Source organism: Pleurodeles waltl, chromosome 4_1 (genome assembly GCF_031143425.1).
Source record: "Pleurodeles waltl isolate 20211129_DDA chromosome 4_1, aPleWal1.hap1.20221129, whole genome shotgun sequence".
Taxonomy (NCBI): Eukaryota; Metazoa; Chordata; class Amphibia; order Caudata; family Salamandridae; genus Pleurodeles; species Pleurodeles waltl.
Genome location: NC_090442.1, coordinates 711,990,617 through 712,016,136, shown reverse-complemented (window position 1 = coordinate 712,016,136; position 25,520 = coordinate 711,990,617). Strand labels below are relative to the sequence as shown.

The 25,520-nt window shown below is 48.4% G+C and overlaps 1 protein-coding gene across 2 annotated transcripts in view; it reads right to left on the bottom strand.

Annotated features, from left to right (window-relative positions):
* ASB13 (ankyrin repeat and SOCS box containing 13) overlaps positions 1–25,520 on the bottom strand; it is a 93,284-nt gene that overhangs the window by 55,430 nt on the left and 12,334 nt on the right. For both annotated transcript variants that reach the window (XM_069229297.1, XM_069229298.1), the window contains exon 2: positions 23,534–23,721. In XM_069229297.1, coding sequence (XP_069085398.1) covers positions 23,534–23,721 — 188 coding nt within the window. The remainder of the gene's footprint in view (positions 1–23,533; positions 23,722–25,520) is intronic.

The window sequence follows — 25,520 nt, the reverse complement described above, 5'->3', positions numbered from 1 at the left end:
AGTCTAGTTGTGGGACTGAGGACTATTGGCACCATCCTGGGGATGTCGAATCCTCTGCTTTGGAAAATAGTGTGAGGATTATTAATGGACTGTAAGGAGCTAAACGAAACTACCTATTCACACATAAAATGACCCGTTTACATGTGTTCTCGCACCGCATTGTATTTTAGGGGGCAATCATATTGAATTAATCTTTTTAGGTTGAGCATGGCAGCGCGCAAGCGCTGCTTTTACAACATGGTGGTATGTATCTGGGCTTTTAACCACGCCCGCCTCACGCCCATCAGTACCACTCGTGGGCTTGCCCTTCAAAAATCATTTGATGACATTGGTGATTGGTTCACGGTTGTCCCTCCTTTGGGAGGTTTTGTTACCGCCTTGGCCATCACCCCTGTTACATGGCTAATTGCACTTTTGCCGATACGTTTGACTGCAAGCGAACTTCTTTTTCCTTTTGTCTGTCTCTTCACGCTGGTGCGAATGGCGGCCGTAGCTCTGTGAATCGGCTTGCTTATGTGAAACTGTTTTACTTTTCATTTTCAATTTATGTGGCAAGAAAAGTCCTGTTAGGAGTTTACAACGCTAACAGCCTTAACTTGAGCAAATGCGAGACCAATTGCATTGCAAATGCTTCTTTTTTATTGTACCTAGTCTGCAGCCTCACTCACTAGACCAAGGACCTGGGAGGCCTAGTATCAAGGACTGGACATTCTGCGTAGTCTGTGGAATATTTCACATTTTAAAGGACATTCTGAGCTTATCACTGACTGACAGCATCAGTAACCTTCTCACACATGAAAAAAGGGACTTTTCCTTGGCAACACGAGGCACATACACCGTTTTGTGAGGAGCAAAAGACCTGATCAGGAACTGTTGCTTCTCACAGCTTCATTTGACTCTAGGATGGTACAATCTAAAGAAAGAGATCTTCCTCGACCATCCTCTACTGCTACACAACATAACGAAGATAATGAAGAATATCGTTAGTGTCATGGAGAGACTGCAGAGGTGGAGAAGCAGTCTGACGTTTGGGGGTTTTCAACCCTCCTGACGCGGAGAAGATTAGGGGTCTACAAAGTTTGTGTAATCTGCATTTGTGAAATGACACACATGTTCTGCAAAAATACATGTAATTATGCAAAACTGCCGTTTGGTACTGTATTTTAGACCGAAATGCAACCTCGCGTCCATTATGGATTAATGAATGTATTTTGTGCTAAAAAAAATAGTGCAAACACACTAAAGCACCGCTAACTACAGTCACTCACGCTCTGTCATTCGTGTTGCCTCTGTGCGTTCATAGAAAATGTTTACTGCGAATGTCGCATAATTATGCAATGTGGCAAAATAGTGTAATTTCATATGTAAATTACACATCCGTAATGTAAATTTCGCCCGGGCCAGGAGAATATGATAACTGTATGCAGGACTACAGAAGCTGAGCAGGGGGACACTAGGTGACTACTCCTTTCAAACGTCAACCACTTGCTGACATTTAAAGCTGAAGCATACGTGGGGGTGTTCAGGGTGGCAGAGGGACAGATTGCGTGCTGTAGCCCTGGTAGGCAACTCATTGCCACGCAGTCCTACATATGTGCTAGAGAAGGGACAGCACGAGATAATCAGCATTGTAAAATGTTTATTCTCTACTGCATGGAGTGGGAGATTCCCATATCAAAAGGTGACTTGGTGAGGAGAAAATAAAAGCCTGTTTTCATCAGTAACACGGTGAAAAGAAATGCAAAAGAGGCTATTTGCCAAAGCAGCTTTTTTGAAAGTTAAAACAGTATAAACCACCAAATAAGAACCCTAAACAACTCTTCTGAGGCGCATCACCACAAATCAAAGACCTAGCATCTGTTGACTCTTAGGCTATGCGCAGCTTTTCATGGCCGGCTGAGTTAAGGGCTTGCCCACAATCCAGATCATGTAGACTACTCACTATGGCACACGGCCAAATGCTGTGCGCAGCCAGAGTTGGCCGCCGGCCTGAAGTTGTAGTTAGCTTTGGTTACAACATCTTTACTTATGTTTAAAAAAGCAATAGAAATTCACTTTAAAAAGCAAAGTTGAAGTGCAGTTAAGGGTATGAAATTAAACCAAAAAAAACAAAAAAATTCTCAAATTAAAGTAAGGAGCACAATCCATAACTTGCACAATAGCCATGAAAGCCATAACTCGCAAGCCAAATGCAATGAAGAGATTAAAATTGTGTATCAGATTACTGGGCAAAACAAAATTGGGGAGGGGGACACAGCGTAGCAATGGCAACCACCACTGGTACAAAAGAAAGAAGGCAAGAAGGGCGTATTTTGATAAATGTGTCACTGGGCGTCTCCTTTTTACACAATAGACACAAAGGTTTACATGAGGGACAAAACCACAATCACCTCTTATCCCAAAACCCCAAAGTAGGAAGTGGAGTTTTAGGAAACAAGGTTAGGACCTCTCAAAACCCGTTAGTCTCACAAAATGTAACCCATTTCGCAATAATGAACCAGAAAAACAATGGAACTCATATCCCATCACTAATGGCGTAAAAAGAATCTCATTATTAATGATGGTTCTTTTTTTAACTGTGTTTTTATTGAGATTTTATACACGGTTGCATAGGCATAGCTATTAACAAGGAGGAACATGTACTATCAAAACAATGTAAAGTATATGCATACCTGAAAGCATAAGGAGGCAGTAGGCTATTTGGTGTCGAATCGACCCCACGTGGGTGGGGAATGGTTGGGGGGGATGGCCAGGAGAAGGTGAGGGGAGTATAGAGACCTTGAACTAGTGGAACTACATTATCTTCAAAAGTTGGGAGTGAGCCCGTCCCGCCCCAAGTGTGAACGATTGGGCCACTAGCTGAAAAGGTGCTCATGGTACATCTCGTTGTTTATGGGTCAGTAGACTCAGTATCTGAGGAGAAATTTGGGGGTGGGTCAATCAGTTTGGAGAGCAGCTCTTTAGCAACACAAAAGGATGATGGACGGTGTGCTGAACAATGCAAACACCCACCCCCAGTCACAGATCTGGGTTTAATCCATTGTTCTTTTGCTCACCATGCCACCCCAGGTTGGACCCAGCCATATGCAAATCAGTCTTGACCCTGTTCCTCATGGGAACAGTCCAGCCCGAACTGCCAAGCCAGGTCCTCCCTGGATCGGAAACAAGCATCCTGGGACCAGTTTCAGGGTATCACCCTTCATCAGACAGGCTAGCTTGAATCCAGTTGCACAGTGAGCAAGGGACCAGTCCCAGGATGCTTGTTTGAGGTCCAGGTAGGACCTGCCCTCGAAGTTCGGGCTAGACTGTTCCCATGGGGAACAGGGTCAAGACTGATTTGCATATGGCTGGGTCCAAACTGGGGTGGCATGGTGAGCAAAAGAACTATGGATTAAACCCAGATCTGTGACTGGGGGTGAGTGTTTGAAAAGTTTCAACACTCCGTCCATCATCCTTTTGTGTTGCTGGAGAGCAGCTCTTCACATCCTGGTGCTAATGGGTGACATCGCCACCCCCTAGCATCCACAAAGTGTAGTACAGTTGTCTCTGCACTGGACCAACAGGTGAGCAACATCCGCCAGTGGTCTGGGCTTCGAAGGAGTGCTGACTTACAGCGCATTGTAATTGTTTTCTTAGTTAAAATCAGGGTAGGATTTAGGCATATATTCCCAGTGCTCCCACCTCCCGTAAGAAGATATTGGGAATCCCCTTAATGTATTCCCACTGAGACAGGATCATTGTCCAGTGCAATCTCAGCTGGGAGCAACCCCTCAGGACGTGTGTCAGGTCGGCCAGAGGGGCGTTGCATCTGGCCCACATATAAGGAGAGCCTGGGAAGATGTGGGCTATTCGCTTGAGGGATAAAAAAAAGAATTCTGATCAACTTCAGCCTGGAATTGCGAGACTCTAGTGGTGGGTAAGCTATGGATCGTTCACCACTCCTTGTCATGGAGAGGTCTGCCAAATTCGCCCTCCCATGTCTCCCTTAGGGGCTGTAGGGACATTTGTGTGTGAGCGAGGAGGGCCCTAGTGAGACATGTAGTGAGTCTGTGGCCAGAGCCACAGGTATGCAGCATTTGGAGTAGTTGATGCATGACTGTCTCCACCCCCTATCTTGCCCAAGTATCATCAATCACCCTTCCAAGAGAGGCATTGTAGGAAGTTGGCTCTGCACTGGACCAAAGAGAGAGAGAGTGTGCACAGAGTCCAAGGGTTCCCCTTAGAGGTTGATAGTGGCAAAATTAGATAATTCTAATGCTCTATTTTGTGGGAGTGTGGTCGAGCAGTAGGCTTATCAGAGGGCAGTGTTAAGCATTTGTTGTACACACACAGGCAATAAATGAGGAACACACACTAAAAGACTTAACTCAAGGCCAACAAGTTTTACATAAAAAAATATATTTTCTTAATTTATTTTTAGAACCACAATATTCAAATTTGAGGTAAATACATAAAATGGAAGGTACTTCACACAGGTAAATATAGAACTTTGATTTAAAACAGAAGTACGCACAGTTTTGGTTAAAATGGCAAATAGCTATTTTAAAAGTGGACACTGCAAAAATCAACAGTTCCTGGGGGAGGTAAATAAACGTTAGTTTCTCAGGTAAGTAAAGCACTTACACAGTCAGTCTCCTGGGCACTGGCAGCCCACCGTTGGGGGTTCAAGGCAATCCCAAAGCCACAGCACCAGCAACAGAGGACCGGTCAGGTGCAGAGGTCAAAGAAGGACCCAAAACACATAGGTGACTACGGAGAACAGGGGTGCTCCGGTTCCAGTCTGCTAACAGGTAAGTACCGGCGTTCTCGGGGGCAGACCAAGGGGGTTTTGTAGAGCACTGGGGGGGGACACACAAGCACACAAAACACACCCTCAGTGGCACAGGGGCGGCCGGGTGCAGGGTACAAAGTAGGTATCGTGTTTGTATTGAAAACAATTGAGGGACCTGGGGGTCACTCTGGCGATTCAGGCACAGCACAGGGGTGCTTCTCGGGCCAGCCACCGACTGGGCTAGGATAAGGGCCGCCTGCTGGTCACTCCTGCACTACTGGGTGGTTCCTCTCGGTCCTGGGGGCTGCGGGTGCAATGTTTGGTCCAGGTGTCTGATTCCTTTGTTACCAGGCAGTCGCGGTCAGGGGGAGCCTGTGGATCCTCTCTGCAGGCGTCGCTGTGGGGGTGCAGGGATGTCAACTCAGGGTGTCCACGTTGTTGGAGTCACCTGGGAGTCTTCTCTGCAGTGTTGGTTGTCCTGAACTTGAGCCGGGGGCCTCGGGTGCAGAGTGGGCAGACTCACGCTTCTGGTGGGAAGTTAGAGTCTCTGTAAAGTTGCTTGCTTTGTTGTTGTTTCTGGACAGAGCCGCTGTCCTTGGGAGGTTCTTGGTCCTTTAGGTGCAGGTCAGTCCTCTGAGTCCTCACAGGTCGCTGGTCCCGCTGGATGCGTTGCTGTGCAGGTTCTTTGAGTCTGGAGACAGGCCAGTAGGGCTTGGGGCCAAGTCAGTTGTTGTCTCCGTCGTCTCTGAGAGGCTTTCAGGTCAGCAGACTTTCTTTCTTCAGGTTGCAGGAATCTGATTTCCTGGGTTCAGGGTCACCCCTAAATACTGAATTTAGGGGTGTGTTTAGGTCTGGGGGGCAGTAGCCAATGGCTACTGCCCTGGAAGGTGGCTACACCTTTTTTATGCCTCTTCCTTGAGAGGAGGGGGGCACATCCCTTTTCCTATTGGGGGAATCCTCCAAAACCAAGATGGAGGACTTCTTAAGGCAGGGGCCACCTCAGCTCACGACACCTGATTTGTGACTCCTCCTTCTTTTTTCTCATTATCTCCTCCAGACTTGCCACCAAATGCGGGGCTGTGTCCGGAGGGGCGGGCATCTCCACTAGCTGGGATGCCCTGGAGCGCTGTAACAACAGACACAAGCCTTTGAGGCTCACCGCCAGGTGTTACAGTTCCTGCAGGGGGAGGTGAGAAGCACCTCCACCCAGTACAGGCTTTTTTCCTGGCCACAAAGTGACAAAGGCACTCACCCCATGTGGCCAGAAACTCATCTGGATGTGGCAGACTGGCAGGAACTGGTCAGCCCAACACTAGGAATTGGACTGGTATACATAATGTCGCCAGTATACAGGGGGCATCTCTAAGATGCCCTCTGTGTGCATTTTTCAATAAATTCCACACTGGCATCAGTGTGCATTTATTGTGCTGAGAAGTTTGATACCAAACTTCTCAGATTTTAGTGTAGCCATTATGGAACTGTGGAGTTCGTAACTGACAGACTCCCAGACCATATACTCTTTATGGCTACCCTGCACTTACAATGTCTAAGGTTTGGCTTAGACACTGTAGGGGCATAGTGCTCATGCAACTATGCCCTCACCTGCGGTATAGTGCACCCTGCCTTAGGGATGTAAGGCCTGCTAGATGGGTGACTTACCTATGCCACAGGCAGTGGGTTGAGTGCATGGCACCCTGAGGGGAGTTTCATGTCGACTTAGTCACTTTCTCCCCACCAGCACACACAAGCTGTGAGGCAGTGTGCATGTGCTGAGTGAGGGGTCCCCAGGGTGGCATAATACATGCTGCAACCCTTAAAGACCTTCCCTGGCCACAGGGCCCTTGGAACCAGGGGTACCAGTTACAAGGGACTTATCTGTGTGCCAGGGCTGTGCCAATTGTAGGGACAAATATACAGTTTAGGGAAAGAACACTGTGGGGCCTGGTTAGCAGGGTCCCAGCACACTTTCAATCATAACTGGCCTCAACAAAAGGCAAAAATTTAGGGGGTAACCATGCCAAGGGAGGCATTTCACTACACACTCCCCCCTCAAACGAAAGAAGATGAGACTAACCTTTCCCAAGAGAGTCTTCATTTTCTAAGTGGAAGAACCTGGAAAGGCCATCAGCATTGGCATGGGCAGTCCCAGGTCTGTGTTCCACTACAAAGTCCATTCCCTGTAGGGATATGGACTACCTCAACAGTTTAGCATCAGCCATCAGAGAGGTCTGTGGTCAGTTTGAACTGTGAATGGAGTACCAAACAGGTATGGTCTCAGCTTCTTCAGGGACCAAACCACAGCAAAGGCCTCCCTCTCAATGGCACTCCAACGCTGCTCCCTGGGGAGTAGCCTCCTGCTAATAAAAGCAACAGGCTGGTCAAGGCCATCATCATTTGTTTGGGCCAGGACTGCTCCTATCACATGCTCAGAGGCATCAGTCTGCACAATGAACTGCTTTGAATAAGCTGGAGCTTTCAAAACTGGTGCTGAACACATAGCTTCTTTCAGGGTGTCAAATGCCTTTTGACAGTCCAAGGTCCAGTTAACTTTCCTGGGCATTTTCTTGGAGGTAAGTTCTGTGAGGGGTGTCACTATGGATCCATATCCCTTCACAAACCTCCTATAGTACCCAGTCAAGCCAAGGAATGCCCTGACTTGAGTCTTCCCAGTCCAGAATAGTCTGGATCTTGGGTTGAAGTGGCTGAACTTGGCCTCTGCCTACAAGGTGTCCCAAGTAAATCACAGTACCCTGCCCTATTTGACACTCAGATGCATTGATAGAGAGGCCTGCTGCTTGCAGGGACTGCAAAACCTTCTTCAGGTGGTCAGGTGATCTTGCCAGTTGGAGCTAAAGACAGCAATTTCATCTAGATATGCTGCACTAAAGGACTCAAAGCCAGCAAAGACTTGATTCACCAACCTTTGGAAGGCGGCACTGGCATTTTTTAAGCCAAACGGCATAACAGTAAACTGATAATGCCCATTAGGTGTAGAGAATGATGTATTTTCTTTTGCTCCAGGTGCCATTTTGATTTGCCAGTACCCTGCTGTCAAGTCAAAGGTACTGAAGAATTTGGCTGCACCTAATTTGTCAATGAGCTCATCTGCCCTTGGGATGGGGTGAGCATCTGTCTTGGTGACAGAGTTGAGCTCTCTGTAGTCCACACAAAATCTCATCTCTCTCTTTCCATCTTTGGTGTAAGGTTTGGGGACCAAGACCACTGGGCTAGCCCAGGGACTGTCAGAGTGTTCAATCACTCCCAACTCCTGCATCTTGTGGACTTCCACTTTGATGCTTTCTTTGACTTGGTCAGACTGTCTGAATATTTTATTTTTGATAGGCATACTGTCTCCTGTGTCCACATCATGGGTACACAGGTGTGTCTGACCAGGGGTCAAGGAAGAGAGCTTAGGAAAATGCTGGATGACCTTCCTGCAGTCAGCTTGCTGTTGGCTAGAGAGGGTGTCTGAGTAGACAACTCCATCTACTGAGCCATCTCTAGGGTCAGTGGAGAGGAGGTCAGGGAGGGGTTCACTCCTCATCAGTGACCATTAACATGTTTACATCTGCCCTGTCATGATAGAGTTTAAGGCGGTTAACATGGATCACCCTCTTGGGGATCCTACTAGTGCCTAGGTCCACCAGGTAGGTGACCTGACTCTTCCTTTCTAGCACTGGGTAAAGGCCACCCCATCTTTCTTGAATTGCCCTGGGAGCCACAGGCTCCAAAACCCAGACTTTCTGCCCTGGTTGAAATTCAACCATTGCAGCCTTTTGGTCATACCAAAACTTCTGGAGCTGTTGGCTGGCCTCAAGGTTTTTACTTGCCTTTTCCATGTACTCTGCCATCCTTGAACGTAGGCCAAGTACATAGTCCACTATGTCTTGTTTAGGCTCATGAAGGCTTTCACAAGAGCTAGTGGTCCCCTTACAGGGTGGCCAAACAGAAGTTCAAAGGGTGAGAACCCTACTCCCTTCTGAGGCACCTCTCTGTAAGCGAAAAGCAGACATGGCAAGAGGACATCCCATCTCCTTTTGAGTTTTTCAGGGAGACCCATGATCATGCCTTTTAATGGCTTGTTGAATATCTCAACAAGGCCATTAGTTTGTGGATGGTAGGGTGTAGTGAATTTATAAGTCACTCCACACTCATTCCACATGTGTTTCAGGTATGCTGACATGAAGTTGGTACCTCTGTCAGACACCACCTCCTTAGGAAAACCCACTCTGGTAAAAATACCAATGAGGGCCTTGGCTACTGCAGGGGCAATAGTCGACCTAAGGGGAATAGCTTCAGGGTATCTAGTAGCATGATCCACTACTATTAGTATGTACATATTTCCTGAGGCTGTGGGAGGTTCAAGTGGACCCACTATGTCCACACCCACTCTTTCAAAGGGGACCCCCACCACTGGAAGTGGAATGAGGGGGGCCTTTGGGTGTCCACCTGTCTTGCCACTGGCTTGACAGGTGGTACAGGAGACACAAAACTCCTTGACTTTCTGGGACATGTTGGGACAGTAGAAGTGGTTGACTAGTCTCTCCCACATCTTGGTTTGTCCCAAATGCCCAGCAAGAGGAATATCATGGGCTAAGGTCAGTATGAACTCCCTAAACTCCTGAGGCACTACCACTCTCCTAGTGGCACCAGGTTTGGGATCTCTTGCCTCAGTGTAAAGGAGTCCATCTTCCCAATCGACCCTATGTGTTCCAGTCTTCTTGCCATTGGACTCTTCAGCAGCTTGCTGCCTAAGGCCTTCAAGAGAGGGACAGGTTTCTTGCCCCTTACACAACTGCTCCCTTGAGGGTCCCCCTGGGCCTAAGAGCTCAACCTGATAAAGTTCTAACTCCATAGGCTCAGTTCCCTCAGAGGGCAGAACTTCTTCCTGAGAAGAGAGGTTCTCTTTTTCTTGTTGTGTTGCAGCTGGTTTCCCAGTTGTCTTTCCTTTTCTCTTGGTAGGCTGGGCCCTTTTTCCAGGCTCCAGCTCTACTTTTTCACCCTGAGCCTTACACCGTGCCCTTGTCTTGACACACACCAGTTCAGGGATACCCAGCATGGCTGCATGGGTTTTCAGTTCTACCTCAGCCCATGCTGAGGACTCCAGGTCATTTCCAAGCAAACAGTCTTCTGGGATATTTGAGGAGGCCACCACCTGTTTCAGGCCATTGACCCCTCCCCACTCTAAAGTTACCATAGCCATGGGATGTACTTTAGTCTGATTGTCAGCGTTGGTGACTGGATAAGTTTGTCCAGCCAGGTATTGACCAGGGGAAACCAGTTTCTCTGTCACCATGGTGACACTGGCACCTGTATCCCTCAGGCCTTCTACACTTGTCCCATTAATTAAGAGCTGCTGCCTGTATTTTTGCATGTTAGGAGGCCTGGCAGCCAGTGTGGCTAAATCCACCCCACCCTCAGAGACTAATGTAGCTTCAGTGTGACACCTGATTTGCTCTGGGCACACTGTTGATCCCACTTGGAGACTAGCCATTCCAGTGTTAGCTGGAGTGGAGTTAGAAGTGGTACTTTTCTTGGGACAGGCCATGTCTCCAGTTTGGTGTCCAGGCTGATTACAGCTACGACACCAGGCCTTTTTGGGATCAAAGTTTTTACCCTTGTACCCAAAATTGTTTTGTGAAGAGGCTCTGGGCCCACCCTCCTGTGCAGGTTTTTGGGGGCCTGAAGAAGACTCTTTACTATTTTTGTTTTTGGATGTCTCAACACTCTTCCCCTGGGGAGGCTTTGTGACCCCTTTCTTTTGGTCACCCCCTGTGGAAGTCTTGGTCACCCTAGTCTTGACCCAATGGTCCGCCTTCTTTCCCAATTCTTGGGGAGAAATTGGTCCTAGGTCTACCAGATGCTGATGCAGTTTATCATTTGAACAATTACTCAATAGGTGTTCTTTCACAAATAAATTGTACAGCCCATCATAATCATTAACACCACTGCTTTGAATCCAACCATGCAGTGTTTTTACTGAGTAGTCCACAAAATCAACCCAGGTCTGACTCGAGGTATTTTGAGCCCCCCTGAATCTAATTCTATACTCCTCAGTGGAGAATCCAAAGCCCTCAATCAGGGTTCCCTTCATGAGGTCATAAGATTCTGCATCTTTTCCAGAGAGTGTGAGGAGTCTATCCCTACACTTTCCAGTGAACATTTCCCAAAGGAGAGCACCCCAGTGAGATCTGTTTACTTTTCTGGTTGCACAAGCCCTCTCAAAAGCTGTGAACCATTTGGTGATGTCATCACGATCTTCTTATTTAGTCACAATCCCATTAGGGATTTTCAACATGTCAGGAGAATCTCTGACCCTATTTAAGTTGCTGCCACCATTGATGGGACCTAGGCCCATCTCTTGTCTTTCCCTTTCTATGGCTAGGAGCTGTCTCTCCAAAGCCAATCTTTTGGCCATCCTGGCTAACAGGAGGTCATCTTCACTGAGGCTCTCCTCAGTGATAACAGAGGTGCTGGCCCCTCCTGTGAGGGAAGCAGCATCTCTGACTATTATGTTTGGAGTCAGGGATTGAGGGTCCCTGATCTCCCTAATTAGGACTGGAAGGTGGGAATTCTCCTCCAAGTCACTATCTTCCCCCTCTGTGAGGTCATCGTCAGAGGGCTTGGCTTTTTCAAACTCTGCCAGCAGCTCCTGGAGCTGTTGTTTGGAGGGTCTTAAGCCAACTGGGATTTTCTTTATTTTGCAGAGAGACCTTAGCTCCCTCATCTTAAGATGGAGGTAAGGTGTGAGGTCGAGCTCCACCACATTCTCTTCTGCACCAGGCATTATGGCGGTCATTCCAAGTCTGGCGGGCGGTGCTAGCCGCCCGCCAGGCGGGAACCGCCATTTGGCCGCTACGCGGGCAAAAGTCCGCTGCCGGCTTTACAACCTTCCCGCTGGGCCGGAGGGCGCTAAGCATATTAGCGCCTGCCGGCCCAGCGGGAAGGAGGCCTGCAACACAGAAGCCGGCTCCGAATGGAGCCGGCGGTGTTGCGGCCGTGCGACGGGTGCAGTTGCACCCGTCGGGCTTTTCACTGTCTGCTAAGCAGACAGTGAAAAGCCGGCCGGGGCCCTGTTCGGGGGCCCCTGCACTGCCCATGTCAGTGGCATGGGCGGTGCAGGGGCCCCCAGGGACCCCAAGACACCCATTACCGCCAGCCTCTTCCTGGCGGTGACAACCGCCAGAAACAGGCTGGCGGTAAGGGGGTCAGAATCCCCATGGCAGCGCTGCCATGGCGGATTCGCCCAGCCGGGGCAAAAACGGCAGGAAACCGCCGGCCCCGGTTTTCTGACCGCGGCTTTACCGCCGCGGTCAGAATGGGCTATGAAGCACCGCCAGCCTGTTGGCGGTGCTTCCGTCATCCGCGACCCCTTCGACGGCTGGAAAAGACCCTGCACCCGCAGCCCCCATCACCTAAAGGAACGGAACTCCTGTGCAGGAGTGACCCCCAGGAGGCCCTCTCCCTTGTCCAGGTGGTGGCTACCCCGAGGAGCCCCCCCCTTGCCTGCCTGCAACGCTGAAGAGATCCCTTGATCTCTCATAGGAAACCATTGAAAACCCGACGCGTGTTTGCACACTGCACCCGGCCGCCCCCGTGCTGCTGAGGGTGTACTTTTTGTGCTGACTTGTGTCCCCCCCGGTGCCCTACAAAACCCCCCTGGTCTGCCCTCCGAAGACGCGGGTACTTACCTGCTGGCAGACTGGAACCGGGGCACCCCCTTCTCTCCATTATAGCCTATGTGTTTTGGGCACCTCTTTGACCTTTGCACCTGACCGGCCCTGAGCTGCTGGTCTGATAACTTTGGGGTTGTTCTGAACCCCCAACGGTGGGCTACCTTGGACCAAAAACTGAAACCTGTAAGTGACGTACTTACCTGTTAAAACTAACATTACTTTACCTCCCCCAGGAACTGTGAAAATTGCACTGTGTCCACTTTTAAAACAGCTTATTGTGTTTTATGTATAAAGTATACATGCTAATGTAAGGATTCAAAGTTCCTAAAGTACTTACCTGCAATACCTTTCAAATGAGATATTACATGTAGAATTTGAACCTGTGGTTCTTAAAATAAACTAAGAAAATATATTTTTCTATAACAAAACCTATTGGCTGGATTTGTCTCTGAGTGTGTGTTCCTCATTTATTGCCTGTGTGTATGTACAACAAATGCTTAACACTACTCCTTTGATAAGCCTACTGCTCGACCACACTACCACAAAATAGAGCATTAGTATTATCTCTTTTTGCCACTATCTTACCTCTAAGGGGAACCCTTGGACTCTGTGCATGCTATTCCTTACTTTGAAATAGCACATACAGAGCCAACTTCCTACATTGGTGGATCAGCGGTGGGGTACAAGACTTTGCATTTGCTGGACTACTCAGCCAATACCTGATCACATGACAAATTCCAAAAATTGTCATTAGAAATTGATTTTTTGCAATTTGAAATTTTTCTAAATTCTTTAAAGTCCTGCTAGGGCCTTGTATTAATCCCTGTTAGCATTTCTTTTAGAGTTTAAAAGTTTGGTAAAAGTTTGAATTAGATTCTAGAACTAGTTTTAGTTTCTTAAAAAGTATTCCAACTTTTAGAAGCATAATGTCTAATACAGATGTGAATGTGGTGGAACTCGACACCACACCTTACCTCCATCTACAGATGAGAGAGCTAAGGTCACTCTGTAAACCAGACCTTCCAAACTACAGCTCCAGGAGCTGTTGGCAGAGTTTGAAAGAGCCAACCCCTCTGAGGATGGCAACACAGAGGATGATGATAGTGACTTGGAGGGTGATTCCCCCCCACCAGTCCTATCTAGGGAGAACAGAGCCTCTCAAGCCCTGACTCCACAAATAATAGTCAGAGATGCTGGTTCGCTCACAGGAGGGACCAACCTCTCTGAAATCACTGAGGATAACTCCAGTGAAGAGGACATCCAGTTAGCCAGGATGGCCAAAAGATTGGCTTTGGAAAGACAGATCCTAGCCATAGAAAGGGAAAGACAAGAGATGGGCCTAGGACCCATCAATGGTGGCAGCAACATAAATAGGGTCAGAGATTCTCCTGACATGTTGAAAATCCCTAAAGGGATTGTAACTAAATATGAAGATGGTGATGACATCACCAAATGGTTCACTGCTTTTGAAAGGGCTTGTGTAACCAGAAAAGTGAACAAATCTCACTGGGGTGCTCTCCTTTGGGAAATGTTCACAGGAAAGTGTAGGGATAGACTCCTCACACTCTCTGGAAAAGATGCAGAATCCTATGACCTCATGAAGGGTACCCTGATTGAGGGCTTTGGATTCTCCACTGAGGAGTATAGGATTAGATTCAGGGGGGCTCAAAAATCCTCGAGCCAGACCTGGGTTGACTTTGTAGACTACTCAGTAAAAACACTAGATGGTTGGATTCAAGGCAGTGGTGTAAGTAATTATGATGGGCTGTACAATTTATTTGTGAAAGAACACCTGTTAAGTAATTGTTTCAATGATAAACTGCATCAGCATCTGGTAGACCTAGGACCAATTTCTCCCCAAGAGTTGGGAAAGAAGGCGAACCATTGGGTCAAGACTAGGGTGTCCAAAACTTCCACAGGGGGTGACCAAAAGAAAGGGGTCACAAAACCTCCCCAGGGGAAAGGTGGTGAGACAGCCAAAAACAAAAATAGTAAAGAGTCTTCTACAGGCCCCCAAAAACCTGCACAGGAGGGTGGGCCCAGAGCCTCTTCACAAAACAATTCTGGGTACAAGGGTAAAAACTTTGATCCCAAAAAGGCCTGGTGTCGTAGCTGTAGTCAGTCTGGACACCAAACTGGAGACAAGGCCTGTCCCAAGAAAAATACCACTTCAAACTCCACTCCAGCTAACACTGGAATGGCTAGTCTCCAAGTGGGATCAACAGTGTGCCCAGAGCAAATCAGGTGTCACACTGAAGCTACATTAGTCTCTGAGGGTGGGGTGGATTTAGCCACACTGGCTGCCTGGCCTACTAACATGCAAAAATACAGGCAGCAGCTCTTAATTAATGGGACAAGTGTAGAGGGCCTGAGGGATACAGGTGCCAGTGTCACTATGGTGACAGAGAAACTGGTTTCCCCTGGCCAATACCTGACTGGACAAACCTATCCAGTCACCAATGCTGACAATCACACTAAAGTACATCCCATGGCAATGGTAACTTTAGAGTGGGGAGGGGTCAATGGCCTGAAACAGGTGGTGGTCTCCTCAAATATCCCAGTAGACTGTTTGCTTGGAAATGACCTGGAGTCCTCAGCATGGGCTGAGGTAGAACTGAAAACCCATGCAGCCATGCTGGGTATCCCTGAACTGGTGTGTGTCAAGACAAGGGCACAGTGCAAGGCACAGGGTGAAAAAGTAGAGCTGGAGTCTGGAAGAAAGACCCAGCCTACCAAGAGAAAAGGAAAGTCAGCTGGGAAACCAGCTGCAACACAACAAGAAAAAGAGAACCTCTCTTCTCAGGAAGAAGTTCTGCCCTCTGAGGGAACTGAGCCTATGGAGCTGGAACCTTATCAGGATGAGCTCTTGGGCCCAGGGGGACCCTCAAGGGAAGAGTTGTGTAAGGGACAAGAAACCTGTCCCTCTCTTGAAGGCCTTAGGCAGCAAGCTGCTGAAGAGTCCAAAGGCAAGAAAAATGGAACACATAGGGTCTATTGGGAAGATGGACTCCTGTACACTGAGGCAAGAGATCCCAAACCTGGTGCCACTAGGAGAGTGGTAGTGCCTCAGAGTTTCAGAGAGTTTATTCTGACCTTAGCCCATGATATTCCCCTTGCTGGGCATTTGGGACAAACCAAGACGTGGGAGAGGTTAGTCAACCACTTCTACTGGCCCAATATGTCCCAGAAGGTTAAGGAGTTTTGCCTCTCCTGCCCCACCTGTCAAGCCAGTGGTAAGACAGGTGGACATCCAAAGGCCCCCCTCATTCCACTTCCAGTGGTGGGGGTCCCCTTTGAAAGAGTGGGTGTGGACATAGTTGGTCCACTAGAACCTCCCACAGCCTCAGGAAATATGTACATCCTAGTAGTAGTGGATCATGCTACTAGGTATCCTGAAGCTATTCCCCTTAGGTCGACTACTGCTCCTGCAGTAGCCAAGGCCCTCATTGGTATCTTTACCAGAGTGGGTTTCCCTAAGGAGGTGGTGTCTGACAGAGGTACCAACTTCATGTCAGCATACCTAAAACACATGTGGAATGAGTGTGGAGTGACTTATAAGTTCACTACACCATATCATCCACAAACTAATGGCCTTGTTGAGAGATTCAACAAGACATTAAAGGGCATGATCATGGGGCTCCCAGAAAAACTCAAAAGGAGATTGGATGTCCTCTTGCCATGTCTGCTTTTCGCTTACAGAGAGGTGCCTCAGAAGGGAGTAGGATTCTCACCCTTTGAACTTCTGTTTGGCCACCCTGTAAGGGGACCACTTGCTCTTGTTAAAGAAGGCTGGGAGAGACCTCTTCATGAGCCTAAACAAGACATAGTGGACTATGTCCTTGGCCTTCGCTCAAGAATGGCAGAGTACATGGAAAAGGCAAGCAAAAACCTTGAGGCCAGCCAACAGCTCCAGAAGTGTTGGTATGACCAAAAGGCTGCACTGGTTGAATTTCAACCAGGGCAGAAAGTCTGGGTTTTGGAGCCTGTGGCTCCCAGGGCACTTCAGGACAGATGGAGTGGCCCTTACCCAATCCTGGAAAAGAAGAGTCAGGTCAAATACCTGGTGGACCTAGGCACAAACAGGAGCCCCAAGAGGGTGATCCATGTAAACCGCCTAAAACTCTTCCATGATAGGGCTGATGTAAATCTGTTGATGGTAACAGATGAGGACCAGGAAGCTGAGAGTGAACCTCTCCCTGATCTCCTCTCATCAAACCCTAAAGATGGCTCAGTGGATGGAGTGATCTATTCAGACACCCTGTCTGGCCAACAGCAATCTGACTGTAGGAAGGTCCTGCGGCAGTTTGCTGAGCTCTTTTCCCTAACCCCTGGTCAGACACACCTGTGTACCCATGATGTGGACACAGGAGACAGCATGCCTGTCAAAAACAAAATATTCAGACAGTCTGATCAAGTTAAGGAAAGCATCAAGGTGGAAGTCCACAAGATGCTGGAATTGGGAGTAATTGAGCACTCTGACAGCCCCTGGGATAGCCCAGTGGTCTTAGTCCCCAAACCTCACACCAAAGATGGAAAGAGAGAGATGAGGTTTTGTGTGGACTACAGAGGTCTTAATTCTGTCACCAAGACAGATGCCCATCCCATTCCTAGAGCTGACGAGCTGATTGACAAATTAGGTGCTGCCAAATTCTTAAGTACCTTTGACTTAACAGCAGGGTACTGGCAAATCAAAATGGCACCTGGAGCAAAAGAGAAAACAGCATTCTCCACACCTGATGGGCATTATCAGTTTACTGTTATGCCCTTTGGTTTAAAGAATGCCCCTGCCACCTTCCAAAGGTTGGTGAATCAAGTCCTTGCTGGGTTGGAGTCCTTTAGTGCAGCTTATCTTGATGATATTGCTGTCTTTAGCTCCAACTGGCAGGATCACCTGGTCCACCTGAAGAAGGTTTTGAAGGCTCTGCAATCTGCAGGCCTCTCTATCAAGGCATCCAAATGCCAGATAGGGCAGGGAACTGTGGTTTACCTGGGACACCTTGTAGGTGGAGGCCAAGTTCAGCCACTCCAACCCAAGATCCAGACTATTCTGGACTGGGTAGCTCCAAAAACCCAGACTCAAGTCAGGGCATTCCTTGGCTTGACTGGGTACTATAGGAGGTTTGTGAAGGGATATGGATCCATTGTGACAGCCCTCACAGAACTCACCTCCAAGAAAATGCCCAAGAAAGTAAACTGGACTGTAGAATGCCAAAAGGCCTTTGACACCCTGAAACAAGCTATGTGCACAGCACCAGTTCTATAAGCTCCAGATTACTCCAAGCAATTCATTGTGCAAACAGATGCCTCTGAACATGGGATAGGGGCAGTTTTGTCCCAAACAAATGATGATGGCCTTGACCAGCCTGTTGCTTTCATTAGCAGGAGGTTACTCCCCAGGGAGCAGCGTTGGAGTGCCATTGAGAGGGAGGCCTTTGCTGTGGTTTGGTCCCTGAAGAAGCTGAGACCATACCTCTTTGGTACTCACTTCCTAGTTCAGACTGACCACAGACCTCTCAGATGGCTGATGCAAATGAAAGGTGAAAATCCAAAACTGTTGAGGTGGTCCATCTCCCTACAGGGAATGGACTTTATAGTGGAACACAGACCTGGGACTGCCCATGCCAATGCAGATGGCCTTTCCAGGTTCTTCCACTTAGAAAATGAAGACTCTCTTGGGAAAGGTTAGTCTCATCCTCTTTCGTTTGCGGGGGGGGGGGTTGTGTAAGGAAATGCCTCCTTGGCATGGTTACCCCCTGACTTTTTGTCTTTGCTGCTGCTATGTTTTGAATTGAAAGTGTGCTGAGGCCTGCTAACCAGGCCCCAGCACCAGTGTTCTTTCCCTAACCTGTACTTTTGTATCCACAATTGGCACACCCTGGCATCCAGGTAAGTCCCTTGTAACTGGTACCTCTGGTACCAAGGGCCCTGATGCCAGGGAAGGTCTCTAAGGGCTGCAGCATGTCTTATGCCACCCTGGAGACCCCTCACTCAGCACAGACACATCGCTTACCAGCTTGTGTGTGCTAGTGAGAACAAAATGAGTAAGTCGACATGGCACTCCCCTCAGGGTGCCATGCCAGCCTCTCACTGCCTATGCAGTATAGGTAAGACACCCCTCTAGCAGGCCTTACAGCCCTAAGGCAGGGTGCACTATACCATAGGTGAGGGCACCAGTGCATGAGCACTGTGCCCCTACAGTGTCTAAGCCAAACCTTAGACATTGTAAGTGCAGGGTAGCCATAAGAGTATATGGTCTGGGAGTCTGTCAAACACGAACTCCACAGCACCATAATGGCTACACTGAAAACTGGGAAGTTTGGTATCAAACTTCTCAGCACAATAAATGCACACTGATGCCAGTGTACATTTTATTGTAAAACACACCCCAGAGGGCACCTTAGAGGTGCCCCCTGAAACTGTATCCAACTATCTGTGTAGGCTGACTGGTTCCAGCAGCCTGCCACACTAGAGACATGTTGCTGGCCCCATGGGGAGAGTGCCTTTGTCACTCTGAGGCCAGTAACAAAGCCTGCACTGGGTGGAGATGCTAACACCTCCCCCAGGCAGGAGCTGTCACACCTGGCGGTGAGCCTCAAAGGCTCACCCCTTTGTGCCAGCACCGCAGGACACTCCAGCTAGTGGAGTTGCCCGCCCCCTCCGGCCACGGCCCCCACTTTTGGCGGCAAGGCCGGAGAAAATAATGAGAAAAACAAGGAGGAGTCACTGACCAGTCAGGACAGCCCCTAAGGTGTTCTGAGCTGAAGTGACTCTAACTTTTAGAAATCCTCCATCTTGCAGATGGAGGATTCCCCCAATAGGAATAGGGATGTGCCCCCCTCCCCTTGGGAGGAGGCACAAAGAGGGTGTACCCACCCTCAGGGCTAGTAGCCATTGGCTACTAACCCCCCAGACCTAAACACGCCCTTAAATTTAGTATTTAAGGGCTTCCCTGAACCTAAGAATTTAGATTCCTGAAACTACAAGAAGAAGAGGACTGCTGAGCTGAAAACCCCCTGCAGAGGAAGAACAGAAGACACCAACTGCTTTGGCCCCAGACTCACCGGCCTGTCTCCTGCCTTCCAAAGAAACCTGCTCCAGCGACGCTTTCCAAGGGACCAGCGACCTCTGAATCCTCTGAGGACTGCCCTGCTTCGAGAAAGACAAGAAACTCCCGAGGACAGCGGCCCTGCTCCAAAAGAACTGCAACTTTGTTTCAAGTAGCAGATTTAAAGACCCCTGCAACTCCCCGCAAGAAGCGTGAGACTTGCAACACTGCACCCGGCGACCCCAACTCGACTGGTGGAGAACCAACACCTCAGGGAGGATCCTCCGGCGACTCCAAGACAGTGAGTAACCAAAGTTGTCCCCCCTGAGCCCCCACAGCGATGCCTGCAGAGGGAATCCCGAGGCTCCCCCTGACCGCGACTGCCTGAACTCCATTTCCCGACGGCTGGAAAAGACCCTTCACCCGCAGCCCCCAGCACCTAAAGGAACGGAACTCCTGTGCAGGAGTGACCCCCAGGAGGCCCTCTCCCTTGTCCAGGTGGTGGCTACCCCGAGGACCCCCCCCCTTGCCTGCCTGCAACGCTGAAGAGATCCCTTGATCTCTCATAGGAAACCATTGAAAACCCGACGCGTGTTTGCACACTGCACCCGGCCGCCCCCGTGCTGCTGAGGGTGTACTTTTTGTGCTGACTTGTGTCCCCCCCGGTGCCCTACAAAACCCCCCTGGTCTGCCCTCCGAAGACGCGGGTACTTACCTGCTGGCAGACTGGAACCGGGGCACCCCCTTCTCTCCATTATAGCCTATGTGTTTTGGGCACCTCTTTGACCTTTGCACCTGACCGGCCCTGTGCTGCTGGTCTGATAACTTTGGGGTTGTTCTGAACCCCCAACGGTGGGCTACCTTGGACCAAAAACTGAAACCTGTAAGTGACGTACTTACCTGTTAAAACTAACATTACTTTACCTCCCCCAGGAACTGTGAAAATTGCACTGTGTCCACTTTTAAAACAGCTTATTGTGTTTTATGTAAAAAGTATACATGCTAATGTAATGATTCAAAGATCCTAAAGTACTTACCTGCAATACCTTTCAAATGAGATATTACATGTAGAATTTGAACCTGTGGTTCTTAAAATAAACTAAGAAAATATATTTTTCTATAACAAAACCTATTGGCTGGATTTGTCTCTGAGTGTGTGTTCCTCATTTATTGCCTGTGTGTATGTACAACAAATGCTTAACACTACTCCTTTGATAAGCCTACTGCTCGACCACACTACCACAAAATAGAGCATTAGTATTATCTCTTTTTGCCACTATCTTACCTCTAAGGGGAACCCTTGGACTCTGTGCATGCTATTCCTTACTTTGAAATAGCACATACAGAGCCAACTTCCTACAGTTTGTATTAAAAAAAATGGAGGGACCCGGGGGTCACTCTGGCGATGCAGGGTGGGCACAGGGGTGCTTCTCGGGCCAGCCACCGACTAGGCTAGTATGAGGGCCGCCTGCTAGTCACTCCTGCACTAGTAGGTGGTTCCTCTCGGTCCTGGGGGCTCCGGGTGCAGTGCTTGGTCCAGGCGTCGGGTTCCTTTGTTACCAGGCAGTCGCGTCAGGGGGTGCCTCTGGATCCTTTCAGCAGGCGTCGCTGTGGGGGTGCAAGGAGGTCAACTCAGGGTGTCCACATCATTAGAGTCGCCTGGGAGTCCTCTCTGCAGTGTTGGTTGTCCTGAACTCGAGCCGGGGGCGTCTTGTGCAGAGTGGGCAGACTCACGCTTCTGGCGGGAAGTTAAAGTCTCCTTAAAGTTGCTTGCTTTGTTGTTGTTTCTGAACAGAGCCGCTGTCCTCAGGAGGTTCTTGGTCCTTTAGGTACAGGTCAGTCCTCTGAGTCCTCAGAGGTCGCTGGACCGGCTGGATGCGTCGCTGTGCAGGTTCTTTGAGTCTGGAGACAGGCCGGTAGGGCTGGGGCCAAGTCAGTTGTTGACGCCGTCGTCTCTGCAGGGTTTTCAGGTCAGCAGTCCTTCTTCTTTCTTCAGGTTGCAGGAATCTGATTTCCTGGGTTCAGGGTCATCCCTAAATACTGAATTTAGGGGTGTGTTCAGGTCTGGGGGCAGTAGCCAATTGCTACTGCCCTAGAGGGTGGCTACACCCTCTTTGTGCCTCCTCCCTGAGGGGAGGGGGGCACATCCCTATTCCTATTGGGGGGATCCTCCAAAACCAAGATGGAGGATTTCTTAAGGCAGGGGTCACCTCAGCTCAGGACACCTTAGGGGCTGTCCTGACTGGTGGGTGATTCCTCCTTCTTTTTCTCATTATCCCCAAAAGTGGGGGCTGTGTCCAGAGGGGCGGGCATCTTCACTAGCTGTGATGCCCTAGGGCGCTGTAACAACAGGCATGAGCCTTTGAGGCTCACCGCCAGGTGATACAGTTCCTGCAGGGGGAGGTGAGAAGCACCTCCACCCAGTGCAGGCTTTGTTCCTAGCCACAAAGTGACAAAGGCACTCACCCCATGTGGCCATAAACGCGTCTGGTTGTGGCGGGCTGGCAGGAACTGGTCAGCCTAACACTAGGAAGTGGATTGGTATACAGGGGGCATCTCTAAGATGCCCTCTATGTGCATTTTTCAATAAATTCCACACTGGCATCGGTGTGCATTTATTGTGCTGAGAAACTTGATACCAAACTTCTCAGATTTCAGTGTAGCCATTATGGAACTGTCGAGTTCGTTATTGACAGACTCCCAGACCATATACTCTTTATGGCTACCCTGCACTTAAAATGTCTAAGGTTTGGCTTAGATACTGTAGGGGCATAGTGCTCATGCAACTATGCCCTCACCTGTGGTATAGTGCACCCTGCCTTAGTGCTGTAAGGCGTGCTAGAGGGGTGACGTACATATGCCACAGGCAGTGGGTTGAGGGCATGGCACCCTGAAGGGAGTGCCATGTCGACTTAGTCATTTCCTCCCCAACAGCACACACAAGCTGTGAGGCAGTGTGCATGTGCTGAGTGAGGGGTCCCCAGGGTGGCATAATACATGCTGCAGCCCTTAGAGACCTTCCCTGGCCACAGGGCCCTTTGTACCAGGAGTACCAGTTACAAGAGACTTATCTGTGTGCCAGGGCTGTGCCAATTGTGGGGAAAAAGGTACAGTTTCGGGAAAGAACACTGGTGCTGGGGCCTGGTAAGCAGGGTCCCAGCACCCTTTAAATCATAACTGTTATGGGGTAACCATGCCAAAGGAGGCATTTCCTTACAAGCATAGAAAAGGAACTGGTCTTCGGGGAGTGGTGCTGTTCAGTCAGTACTTCAAATGTCAATCAATGGCCATCCCAAAAGAGGTCACCCACAGTATTAAATTCAGCTTCCTCCCACACACATCGAAAAGGTAGCCCATCCACATCGGGAAGCCCAGCAAGGGAACTGCTGGGGTGTACCGGGATAGGTGTTGTGTGAGGTGCAGCGACTGTGTTAAGCATGTGAGGGCCACCCCTGGTAGAAGGGGTATGTCTCAGGGGTCACAAGTCTAAATGTACGTAAGATGAAGAAGGGTGCCTCCAGACATAAGCAGATCAATGAACCTTGTGTCTTCCATACAACGGACCGCCAGCCAACAGGCCACTCATTGGAATTGAGTGCCCAAAGGCCCTCATGTTCCACAGGGAGTTAAAGCTTGGCCTGGGCTACCCGCCTATGCTAATTGTGCCAGCAAACGTCCCCTAGGAGGAAATGAATCTCCCAGACCAATAATGATTGTTCATAAATGAATGCTGTAATTACTTCTTTGATCACCAGAGTACTTACCAATATGTACCTAGATACGAAGACCAAACTTTAGGGCTCAGCGTAAGACTGAAAAGGACTTTTGTAGCACCAAGCTATCAGCACAAAACTGTTATAAACACTAAGCAAGACAATCTTTTTGTAGCTAAAGAAGAGAGATGCAGAAAATCGGTGCTGTTGAGTGGAATTCTGGCAGTTTGGAATTACCTTCAACTGAACCTTTGTAAAAAGTAAACAACAGAATTTTGTGCCTAACCTTGCAAGAATATTTTGCTTTTCAGTTTCCGGAATTACCAACCTGAGCTCCAGCTGTAATCAGCAACTGTGCACACTGAGTTTGTCCCTGCAGACAGGCTTCATGCAAAGGTGTTATAGAGTCCACTGTAACAAGGTTCACACAGCATCCACTGTCAATGAGTTCCTTTAGCAGGAGAATTTGACCCTCTCTGGCAGCTTCATGGACTGGTGTCCTGTCCGCCCAAGAACCTAAATAAAAGGATAAGCAAAAGTTAAGACCCTGGAAAAAATAAGTTGGATTACATGAGAAACTCCTCTCAATTGCTGTATTATTGACTGGGGTTTGCATGGAGAAACGCATTGTCATGAACTTATACAAGTCAGCATGTTATCAAAGCAACTAGAGGTACCGTATATTATGCAATTAGGAGACAATACTAGTAATGGCATAGATATGGATTGAGTAGATGGGCCTGGAGGTGCTTCTATTTTGCGGCATAATCTATGAATGTATACTTGCACATTTTTGGTGAGATACAGTTGATTTATTCAAAGGTTAAAACAAACTGTGAATTGTGTATTCAACTCATATTTGCAACACTAAACAGTTACTCATGCTATAAATCTCCAAATATTTATATTTTTACATCAGAGCCTCACGTAACAAGTGAGGGGTCGAGACTACAGGCAATAAGAAAATAGCAAATAGTAAAGTACGCTGAAAGCCACAGCCTAGTTTGTAGTAGTGGAGTACAAAGAGATGGAGCACTAGCAATTTGTGTAATAAAAGTGTGAAATGAAACATCTATGAAGACAAGCTAATGCGTTGGGGATCACTGTGGCTCTGCTTTGTCGATGGGGGAACAATGTACATAAGGAAAATGGTATCTGTCCTTACCCAGTTAGAATGTTTCAGGCCTTATACTATAGACCAAGCACTTTCGCCGTGGCATGGGCATAATTAGTCCACATCAACTGTAGCATATTATACCCTAGGCCAACTTTCCACAGCATCCATTCAAGGAAACCAGTTAACCCAGCTGAAAGCCTTATCAGCATTGAGGCCTATCAACATTACCAGAACCTTTTTCTTCTGCACCCCCTCAACCATGTAAGTCACCAGTCTGATGTTGCTAAATGTCTATCTGTGTCCAGGCTGCTCGGTGTACCTATTAAAGCATTAGTGCCACAAATGCTTAGCCAATACCTTCATGTAGGTTTTTAATTCTACAGTGAAGATAACTATCATGCAATATGATGTGCAGAGTTCTAGAGGCTTTGCCTCCTTAGATATTAATGTGATATTTAATGCTGCCATTGTATTAGTCACAAAGCCCTTGTCCAGAAAACGTTGTATAATGTCGCCAGTCAGGTCACCAGTCAGGTCACCAGCAAGTCACTTAGGGCCAGATGTATCAAGCAATTTGGCATTCGCAAACGGTGCGAATCGCAAAATTCGGCCATTTGCGAATGCAAAAATGCCTTTCAAGATGTAGGAAAGGCATTCGCTGTGCAATTTTAGGGAAACGCAAAAATAGCGATTCCTTAAAATTTGCGACCCCATTTAGAGAATCGCAAATCGCGATTCTCTAAATATGAAATCGCAAATAGGGAATTCCTATTTGCAATTTCCAAAGCACATGTATCAAGCATTTCCTAAATACGAATTGGGCATTTAGGAAATGCAATTACCACCAATCCAATTTGTTGGTAAGCATGTGCAATTTTTTTAAATGCATTATAAATGCATTTTTAAAAATGACATGTAGCGCACACATGCCTTTAGGGCATGTGTGTGCTTCAAATATCCACAAATATTTTTAGGGCTGCATCAGAGAGGGCCTTAGGCTACCAGCACCATAGGGTTTGCATTACCCAATTTGCGAATTTCTAAATGGAATTCTCAAATTGGGAAACGCAAAACCATTCTTACCTATGCGTCTTTTCAGGTGAGTTTTTCCCCATTTCTACTCCTTGCAGTTCGGCACCTTGCAGGAAAGTTCTCGTCCCTTAATGAGTTCTTTGGCAGGATCGGCGAGAAGTGTCTA